The 11,406-nt window shown below is 41.2% G+C and overlaps 1 protein-coding gene across 1 annotated transcript; it reads left to right on the top strand.

Moving 5' to 3' along the window:
* The first annotated feature begins 1,744 nt into the window (after window positions 1–1,744).
* Window positions 1,745–5,749, top strand: LOC139734060 (uncharacterized). Its single transcript, XM_071644875.1, has 3 exons — window positions 1,745–2,339; window positions 3,505–4,717; window positions 5,122–5,749. Exons 1-3 carry the CDS (start codon window positions 1,745–1,747, stop codon window positions 5,747–5,749), a joined length of 2,436 nt encoding a protein of 811 aa, XP_071500976.1.
* The last annotated feature ends 5,657 nt before the right edge of the window (window positions 5,750–11,406 follow it).

Below are 11,406 nucleotides of genomic sequence, written 5' to 3'. Positions count from 1 at the left end.
AATTCAGTGGCGTTGGTTGGTTGGTTGGTTTGTCTGTTTGCCGAACAACTCAAAAAGGTATGACTGGATTTGAATGAAACTTGTAGGAAAAATTGATAATGACACCTGTAAGGAACAGATGTAGGATTAGAACTTTGTTATTGATCCGGGAATATTTATGGATTTTTGAAGGATTTTTTTATCTTTTGCCAAGTAGGTCAATGAATTTCCGTACAGTAGTTCAAGCTGCGCATATGTGAGGTTTGCATACGCGCTCTGAAGCGCATATACTCTGCTTGGGTGAGGCACCACATAGCTGCAAGCTGATGACGTAAACAAAAGGCTGCTATATTTGGAAATTGGGCAAAATTCAGCATGCGTGTATATGGGTGACAATGAGCTGCTTGGTGGAGGTCTGTGCTCTCCAAGTGCTTTTCTTGATTATCATTATTATCATAAGTATCATTGTCATTATTTGGACATGTACCTCAGTTAATGTTAATGTTCATACACAGTTATGGAGGTCTACAGTATAGTAATCCAAGGATATATCCACATGTACACAGTAGGTAGGCTCAATATGGAGCTTGCTCTATCATGAAATTGTAAGATAGCATGAATTAATATATTTATGATTTTTCTACTACAAATGCTTATTGCACACTCATTCCTATATACTTTAAATGAAATTCATCTAAGATTTTTTTTTTTTTTTAATGAAAAAAATGTCCAGGAAGGTAAGGTACATACATAATGATAAAACAAAAACTTTCACAAAGATTTAATCAGCACCTGATTTTTCTTTTCCTTTTTCACTTACAACCCTAGAAGGAGTATAATTGATAATGTGCTGTATGTATATCAATTATGCTCCTAGGGTTGTAAGTGAAAAAGGAAAAAAAAAATCTGGTGCTGATCAAATCTTTGTGAAAGTTTCTGTTTCATCATTATGTGAGATTATAAGAGATTTGCATGAGATTTTAAAGAACTGAATTTCTCTCTTTTCTTTTTAGTAATTTGATTTGCTAAACAAATTGTAATGTCTAGTCATAAAATCAGAAGCATTTATTGCAGACAAAATTTTAAAGGAGAAACTTCTTAGATGTCTATGCATGACCTCAGATATGACATCTGAAACATAAAATATTTTCACCTGTTCAAACCAATAGATGGGAGAGTTTAAAACAGATGATTACCTACATTGTAATTCATCAACTCACCCCCCCACTTTACACAATATGTAATATTACTGATCTGGTGCAGTGAAAGTACATCACTTTAAATTTCTTTGGCATTTTCCCCTTTGGTTTTAAGGAAACTTTCACTGTTTTGACTGATATACCACCCCATGTTTGTTAGCAATTTACAGAATGGTACAATGTACATTGTCGTAGTTCAAACTTACAGGTAACGTGAGAAAATCATGGAATTCTTTTTATCCCATTTTGGTATGATGTCTGTCTCTTTCATGAGAGTGTGAACTATGCTGAAATGTATCACATACATGTAAGCCTTAGTCTTGGATTCTAAGCTTAGTATTTCCAATTAACATGAAGTTGACTTAATTTGAAGGTGGTAAGAGCTTTTGTCATTTACATGTACATGTATGCCCTACTCTGTCAGTTTAACATCTTAAAAGTGCTGTTAAAATGAAATGGCATCAATCACAGATAAATGGGCTAATAGACTTCACTTCACAATATTCTTTCAAACTTCTCCAGCTGGTATAAATTTTATACTAAATTAAAGGACCTTGCCTTTTGGAATGCCACGCCGGAGGACACCTAGAAAGACAGCATCGCCTGAGCTGTTGGTGACAGAAACTGACAGTGGTGGCAAGGAGTACCATGTGACCCGCCATGCCCAACTTGCCCTGAACATGTTGAGCCAGTGCTGGCGCCACCACCCCGGCCTGTGCGACACCACCATCGTCATCGAGGACGAGCAGTTCCACGCGCACATTGCCGTTCTGATGGCGTGCAGTGAGTACTTCCGAGAAGTGTACAGTCTCACCGCCCAGCCGGGGAAGGAGTTGGCGGAAGGCGAGTTGTCGCTGCCGGGGAAAACCGTCCACCTTTCGCAGCTCACCGCTGGGTCATTCCGGAGCTTCCTGGAGTTTGCCTACTCAGGCAAACTCTGCCTCACCATGCAGAATGTGGAGGACTGGCTGCATGTCGGCATCACGCTGAAGGTGCATTCTGTCAAGGAGGCGGCCAAGGAGTACCTGAAGTCGCAGACAAACTCCGACAACTGTGTGGACATCATTGCCATAGCTGAGAAATTTGCTCTGGCAGACATCAAGCACAAGGCCAACCACGTCATGTGTGAGCGGCTGATACTGCTTTCTCAGTCATATCATGGTGAGATTGTGATTATGCTTTTTTTTAAACAACAACTTGCCTTTTCTTTTCTTTTGTATTCTTATATTTCATCATGCTTCCTGTTGCCTTTATTCAGCCAGATGCCACTATTTCCATATTCATTACAGTTGTCCTGTGCATCAGTTGGATAGGAAATATCAAATGTGATTTCTAACAGATATGATAATGCAGAAATATAACACCAAGTGACATTTCTTGCATTGTAAATTGGGTAGAATGTTCATGACAGACAATGTGATTGGGAATTTGCTATGAGTGAAAACTGATGTTTCAATTTAAACCAGCATCATTCACACTTTCTTTTCATTTATTGGATATTGTGCAAGTTTGTTGCAAAGCTTACATTGCTTGTTGTTTTTGTTTTTATTTTGTTTTTGTTCTTTAAAGAAATCTTAAATTACATTTAATGTTAATGCTTTCAAAATGAGTTCATAGTTTACAGTGTGGTTAAGTGAATAAGACCATGCACTTTCAATCAATCATGAAGTCCCTGGTTCGAGTCCCCTTGTTGCAGTGGTTGTGCCTGTAGGAAAGGCACTTTATCATCATTGCCTTGTCCTTCACTCTATTATGGAAGGGACGCTGCATGATTTGAGCTTGTTGCGCATCAGTGTGCATTGATGTGCATGTATGAATTAAGCCACCGCCGCCATTTTGAGACTCCAACTCCTACCACTGTGATTCCCAAACTTCCCTCACATTCTCCCCTACTCAAAAATTCGCTGTGTCTGCTTCTATACTCTAGTCTACACCACATAAACAATATATTTAGTGAGTTGAGCCAGCATGCTTGCTTTTTGGCATGGAAGTCTCAAAATGGCGAATGCCACCTTCAGTGCACTATGCGTTACGCCCATTCCATTGTACTAGAGTTCGGTGAGTTGGCCTCATGATTGCTTGGTTATTGCATTCAGTGCTTCCTTAGCAGTCTCTTAAAACAAATCAGTTCAATTAATCAAAATCAGAATAATAATAAATATTTTTTTTTTATCCCGATAAGTAAAATAAAAAAAAATTCCTGTAGATACAATTATGTAAAAATTATTTGTTATAAATTGCTAATGGCATGTGACAGAGCTATGTCAGCAGATCTATAGGCAGAAATTGTAGACAATACAATGTTTCTGTTTTTCATTCTCAGAAGATCAAGGAGCACCTGAAAAAGAGCAGTCTTCAGATGACAATGACTTTGGGCCCGAGCCTGCTGAGAGTGGCAGTGAGGCTGAAAATCAACCTGCCACTGAGAAACCGGTCAGGAGGTCGCCTCAGAGGAAGCAACCCCTCAGACCTGCAAGACAGGCGAGGTACCACTCACAGGCGGAGACCAGCCAGGCCTCTTCACCGCGCAAGGTGGAAACCAAAGCTGCTCTGAAGGCTGTGGTGCACAGACCTCGCAGGACTCGAAAGCACCCGGAACCCAGAGCCCCCTCGCAGAGGGTGTCGGCCATGAGACAACGAGCGTTGAAGGCAAAGAGGGAAGCTATAGGTGTTGCAGCTCGATCGAAGCCTGAATACTCATGCAAATTTTGTGAGCTGGTCTTTCCGAGATACCGCGAACTCCAGACGCACTACACGCAGGAACATGCTAAGTGCGCCACTTGCAAAAAGATGTTCAGACACCCGGATGAGCTCCAGAAGCACCGAGAGGAGCACCGAAAGCCCCGACGAAAGGTAGCCGAGCGATCCAAATGCTACACGTGCCCCTTCTGTGGAAAGAACTGCCACTATAGCTCAGCGCTGAAAATCCATGTCCGGACACACACGGGGGAGAAGCCCTATGAATGTGAGATCTGTCAGGCTCGGTTTATCCAGTCAATCAATCTCAAACGTCACATCCTCTCCTACCACAAGGATGAAGAGCCCTATGCCTGTGACATCTGTGGGAAGCGGTTCCGTGTGCTCGTCTACCTCAAGAGTCACGAGGTGACTCACAGCCAGGACAGGCCCTTCCAGTGTGAGGCCTGTGGTGCCATGTTCAAGCGCAAGAGCGACCTACGCAGCCACAGGCGGGTCCACAGCTCCGATAAGCCGTATGCGTGCGGAGTGTGCCTCACCAAGTTCAAGACGACCAACGACCTCAAGACTCACATGCTCATCCACAACGATAAGAAACCGCATGCCTGCGAGCAGTGTGGTGCCACCTTCAAGCGCAGTGGCCATCTTAACAGGCACATGATGATCCACACCAACAAGAAACCATTCCAGTGTGATCAGTGCGGTGCGCAGTTCAACCGCAAAGAAAATCTCAGGAGCCATGAGAGAATTCACAGCGGGGAGTTTCCATACAGCTGCAAGAGCTGCGATGCAAACTTCCGTCACCTTAGCAGCCTCAAAACACATGAAAAGACGCATGTAAGGTAGGGATCAGTGTGTCCTTTGTTTTTCTCATCTATAGCCTCAATGTGCCGCAGCATGATTATGTGAGGTTCTTCATGACTTCACAATTATTGTACTTATATGTAGTAGAGTTATGAGATACTTTAAAGAGACAATTTGTTTTTCTGCAACAAGCCACGTACACCTTTGTTTCAATATTAACAAAACAAAGAGTAAGCCTAACTGATTTTTGTTTTGAGCTGGTAATCCTTGAAAAGTTATTGAAAAAAGTAAGAACCATGATAATCATGATTGAAAGTTTAGAGATTAGGATAAGTTACTGAACTGTGGCATTTTTCCTGAAAGAAGAACCAACTGTATGTATTAAAACTTCCTAAAAAAAAAGCAGCAATTTTGTTTCTTCATACTTCACTTTGATATACAGTATGAAGCCCAAACAGGCTATGGTGGTTGAGGAAGCTCCCCAGAACCCGAGGCTTCTGATGCGCCTGCTGACTCCTGCTGGCGAGACCCACACCCCAACCATTACCGCCACCAGTGATGCCCTCACCATGGTAGCAGCCACCATGTCCACACAGACGCAGGAGACCGACGCCTTGCAGCTGGCCCAGAGGACTCCCACTGTCCCCATCCAGCTCCATGTTGCCTCCACCAGCCTGCAAGATCTGGCCGGAGTGGCTGGAGCCAGCGGGAGCATCGACATCAGCTTGGTCAACCTGGCCACAGGAACACTGACCCAGAGCCAGAGTCCCCCGCCGCCGCCTCCCCAGACCCAGCTCCAGCAGCCCTCGCCCAACCCCGATGCCCTGCTCACCCTCAACACCACCCAGGCCCTGGCCCAGGTCCAGGCGGAGGCCCAGGCGCAGATCCAGGCCCAGATGAACTCACAGTCGGCCCCACTGCAGCTGACCACCCAACACCATGTCCGCAGCGGGACCAACCATCACCATGCCCACCAGCATCACCAGACTTCGGGACAGGTTGCAGAGACCCTCATCCAAGGCTCCATCCCTTCTGTGGCGGTACAGGGAAGTCATTCCTTCATGCTCTAATTGGTACCAAACACTCTCTGGAGCATTATGCAATGTTTTACATGAAGAGTAGCACTGTAAGCCTTGCCTTGTGGATTCTATTTTACTGATTGCTTTCCCCCCCCCCCCCCCAATCTTGGCAAATTCTTAAGAAAAACTGACAATGCTTTGAAAGCAAGTAATAGTGTTAATTGCAAGAGTCTCTACTGGTCTCTCCTACACGTACATTGTAAGTGAATTATATGATGGGTTTAATACATATTGTAGCAGTGATTATAACCTATTGCTACTGATACACAGGCAAAACTAGCTGTTCAGTCCTGTGCATTTGATACCCTGTTGGTCAATTTCAAAATCAGTGTCATTCAATGACTCACAGTCAGTCACTTGAACATTATGTTGAGTGGGCACAGTTTTTGCCAACCAAGTACAGTATTAAGCCATTCTTGCTCCACTGCAAACTTTGGGGATGGTGGGAAAAGTTTCAGAGGCAGCTCTTCTCTGAGTCTCACAATTTCCTTTTGTTAGCAGAGTAAACTCCAGTTAGCATGATGATAGACTTTTTATTGAGATCAGGCGTAGCATTAAAAAGAAAACACAACACTTCGTTTACCATGTTTTAGCAGGATGGTAGACATTTCATTGAGATCAGGTAAAACATTAAAAAGAATACACAACACTTCTTTTAAAGTTTACCATGTTTTTGCAAAGCAGTGAGATAAGTCACAGTCTCATTAAAGGTAAAAAATAGTTCTGGTACACCTGCAAAACTGTCAAATTTCGCTCCAAAATGTACATGTACGCCTAAGAAATTTGTGGAATAGCGTTGGATAACGAAAATATTCGTTGGATAACGATGAAAATGTGAAATATTAACCAAAAAGGTTCACATCTCAGAACTTACCCAATCAGGGAAGGCTAACTCGGACTTGGGGACAACTCGGCCCCGCTGTCAAAGCGAGGCCGAGTTGTCCCTCTGGATTATGCACTGTTGTGCTATGGGAGCGCTTCGCGTTCTGGCTGGTCACAGTTACAGGCTGAGTTGATACAACGCGTGCATCAAAGAACCTCTTTGGGCACATACAAAATGAACGTGCACCTGTGTATAGAAATATGGAAATCATGAACTGCGTATAAATTGTCTGAAATAGGGCTGAGTTGTCCCTGAGACCGAGATAACCTGGATCCTTTTGGAATAAAAGTCGGTATACCAACTTTTACTTTTGATCTCAAAATACTCCAAAACAACTCATCCTCCCGGCAAATCATGTCAGCCAGGTAAGTTTCTTGGTAGCCTCTTTTGATATATTGCTAGCAAATATGAAATGGTGCAAGCTCCTAAAATCTGGGTAACTTCAAGGATCTGACAAATAATATGAAATGGTGCAAATATGAAATGGTAAAGGTTCTCATACCCTTTCCAGAACTATGTTTTCACTTTAGATCAGACAAAGTAATGATGTCATCACATCACAACCCTTTTGTCAATGTGTCCATTAAAGCCTGATAAAAATCCTGATTTTTATTGATGATTCATTCAAACATAATCAACTCTCTGTACACAGTCATCATTGCTCTTTAGTTGCATCAAGTATTTTGATATGAACAGTATAATTTCGTTTTCTAGAAAATGTGTCAACACAGAAAATTAGTGAAGATATTACCTGTTCAAGGAAAAGGCATATGATTCATTGAAATTCTCTAGCTGTCTATCTTTATTATACCCCCGCCAAACGAAGTTTGAAGGGGGTATATAGGAATCAGCGGTCGGTCGGGCGGTCGGTCGGGCGGTCGGGCGGTCGGTCCGTTGCAAATCTTGCGTCGCGAACTACTTCCTCAGTTTTCAACCGATTCCCATAAAACTTGGCACAGATGTGTGCCTTGGGTTGTAGATGTGCAAGACGTATTTTTTGACAGTACCCAAAAGTACGTTGCCATGATAACGGCATATTATGGGCAAAAATGGGTACAAATCTTGCGTCGCGAACTCCTCCCACAGTTTTTGATCAATTTTTATGAAATTAGGTACAGATGTTCATCTGAATATGTTAATGTGCAAGACACATATTTCCGCAGTGGCAAAAAGTGCGTTGCCATGGTAACAGCATGTTATTGGTAAAATATAGGGCAAAATGCTTCATGGCAAGACTGCTTCATCAGTGTTCTTCCAATTCTCATGGAATTCATATTGAATGTTTGTCTTAGGATATAGGTCAGCATGACACATTTCTTGACAGTGACAAAAAGTATGTTGCCATGGTAACAGCTCACATATTATGAGCCAAAATGATGGAAAATTTTGTGTTGCAAACTACTTCCTCAGTTTTTGCCCAATTTCCATGAAACTTGGTACAGATGTGTGCCTTTGGTTGTAGATGTGCAAGACGCATTTTTCGACGGTACCCGAAAGTACGTTGCCATGGTAACGGCATATTAATGGCAGAAGATCAAGGAAAGATCTTGCGGATTTAACTACTTCCTCAGTTTTTTGACCAAAGCTTATGAAATGTGGCACACACCTTGATCTTGGTGGGAAGATGTGGAAGACATATTTTTCGGACGTGTCGGAAGCTGCGTTGCCATGGTAACGGCATATTAATGGCGGAAGATCAAGGAAAGATCTTGTGGATTGAACTACTTCCTCAGTTTTTGACAAAAGCTTATGAAATGTGGCACACACAATAGTCTTGGTGGGAAGATGTGCAAGACATATTTTTCGGACGTGTCGGAAGCTGCGTTGCCATGGTAACGGCATTAAAATGGCAGAAGATCAAGGAAAGATCATTCCTTGGGTAAGACTGTCATCACGGGGCGGGGGTATTAATCACCTTAAGTGATATTTCTAGTTTCTGCCTGTTTTGACTGAAATTCCACTGTTTTTGTCTGCTTTACTTTTATCCAAAATTTTTTTTGAAGCGTATACATGAGCATGGAGTGGATTTCACTCTTGTGGTGACCAGGATTGGGAGATAGTGTAGATCAAGTAGATCTGCAGTGCAGAGATGCCAACTTTTGCTTTTTTTTAGCATTTTGTACTTTTTTTGCCAAATATGCTGCAGGTTTATGGAAAATACTGTTTTCCCCTAATGGTCTTACTGCACAATATGTCTATTGCAGGATAGTAAAAGTATTATTTGTTTGTTTTTTCAATCAAGATCTCATGCCTTTTTAGTCCTCAGAATACTGCAGTGTGGTTTACAAAATTGACATTTCCTGGCTGCACGGTAAGATTCAGTGTGTTGGAGAAATCATCAGGTGGATATACATACAGTACCGACAGCAAATTATTTTCCATGGGAACATTCAGGAATATTTCCGAATATTTGCAAATCGCACATTCGCGAATATTCGCAAATATTCAGGAATATTGAGAAATAATTGGCGCTTGATATCCTAAGTGAAATATAGTAGGGCCTACATAGGGCATTGCAACGTGCGCATATTCGCAAATTTACGATGCGCGAATATGCGCGCAATGCACAAAAGTGCGCAAACATTTGCGAATATATGGACAATAATTTGCTGTTGGTACTGTACATTGTCTCCATGCCATTGATCTCTATAGGAAGTACTGTATGTTGATATCTCATTGGCCCATTTCATGCTATACAAACAACTGAAGCCGCCAGGCCGCCATGTTTCCATGCACACTGCATTGGGACTTGTACGCATTGTGGATTAGTCATTTCCTCTCGTACCATCCCTTTCAAGATTCAAATTGTTGAACCGCCTTGCCATGGATGCTGCAATGCCGTTTTTAGAGAGATTTTTTACATAAAGAAATAGAAATGTTGCTATCCTTCCTTTTATTTGCATCATATGATTTCATCTCAAAAAGAAGAATTTTCTGTGCAATGTGCAGAAGGGGTATAATTTTTTTTTCTTATGCTGATAAAGTCATTCTTTAATGTCCAGTACTCTTGCCAGTATCTTTTGCATCTCATTTCATTGTCTTTAAAGTAATTACTTTTAAACCGTTAAAGACTAGTCCCGCGTACACTCGGGCACATTATGGGAAATGCATGTTAACGCAAATGCATGTTAATGCAAAATCATCTTGTCGTCAACAGGTTAAGGTCGAGCCTACTTTCAAGGGTATAATTGTTTTTTCTATAACAAAAAAAAAAAATGTAAGCATGCATACACATTATATTAGAGTTATTTTCTTTTCCTTTAGAAGGACTAGGATTCAAGTTCCCACACAGGCAGCCATGGATGAGAATGCTTAGAGTCATACTTCTTATCCAGGTCTTCAAGTCTTGGCCAAGGCCATCAGCTATTTTTGTAATGATGCATCACATTTCAAATTGCATTGCTATGTACTCATATTTCTAAGTATGTATGATCACATGGGAATCATGGCCGCAGGTTCGTTGCTGTTCAAATTTATGATTTGTTCATAGATAATACAAAGGAATATTTTTGTAAACATACTATGTACTGGATGTGTTTGTTTGTATATGTGTGTGATACAGGAAGGCTAAAATATCTTTAATACAAAGTAAGAAAATAAGATATTTGTTTGTGGGATGCGAGGATGATGCTGAATCGCACCAAAGACATCATTCCAACATTGTACTCTAAATGCACACATTTTTTTGTGGTACATTAATTTTGGCATATTTCACGCTACTTCTGGCTAGCACGAATTCTAATACCCACAAACACATCTTCACAGTTTTCTCTGCATAACTTGAATGGGTTGACAATTGTGCAGCACAAATTCAAGAACCTGCTAATATGTTTTTGAGCGACTCAGCGTGAAAAATTAATCGCGCAAAAATATAGACGTGTACAGTATGACCTACCACCACGTAAGGCTGGAAAAGTCACCAAACTTTGATGATCTGTCATTGTAATTGTATCTATTTCAAACCATTAAGCATTTCAATGTTGCAAAGTGTATGTATGTCCCAATTCAGTTCCACAATCCTACAAAAAAACAAAACAAACAACAACAACAAAGCAAGGGAAAAGCTGCAATGTACCACATCATGCCACAACAGTAGTTGCAAGCTTTACAAAAACAAAAACAAAAACAAAAACAAAACTTTCAGATTTCAAAACAGTCCTAGACTCTGGTTTACAAAATCTGGACAGGTTACTGGCAAGACATCAAACTGTAAGTGTTTTTCTGTGCACTTTTTCACACACATATAAGGACATTTCTCACTTTCTAACCAGAGTGCCTTACTTTGCAGTTTTCAAGGCTTCAACATCTGATGTTATCAGGGGGTAACGTGGTGATGGGTCACATTTATGTTTATAATTTTTGATATTCCGCTCATCAGCTGACAGATGAAGCTTCAGAGATGGTGATTCTTGGGGCAAGCATCATTCAGGGGTGTTTTGGATTGCATGTGTATGAGAGTGTGTTTTCGCATTTATGTAATTGATGTGATAGCTGGTTTGTGTGACTTCATGAACATGACCCTCAAAAAAACATTGCAGAGCTCATGTTATATGAAATGCAGGTAAACCTAGCTATCATAAAATGTTGTGGTAAATTGGGTTTCTAAATCAATTTACTTCTTTTAGATTCACAACTACATCTTACAGGCATTGTACTGCTCCTCCATGGTTGAGAGTAGTTATGATGAAGTGCCAATCCATATGCTAGTCATTTCTAAATCTACAACTTCACAGTAGTGATGAGTTAGTCTGTGCTTTGATGTTTT

The sequence above is a fragment of the Diadema antillarum genome, unplaced genomic scaffold (assembly GCF_040938485.1).
Source record: "Diadema antillarum isolate AM-2024a unplaced genomic scaffold, OU_Dant_1.0 seq00000508_RagTag, whole genome shotgun sequence".
NCBI lineage: Eukaryota > Metazoa > Echinodermata > Echinoidea > Diadematoida > Diadematidae > Diadema > Diadema antillarum.
The sequence above is the reverse complement of the archived record's forward strand: the minus strand, read 5'-3'. Positions and strand labels throughout refer to the sequence as shown.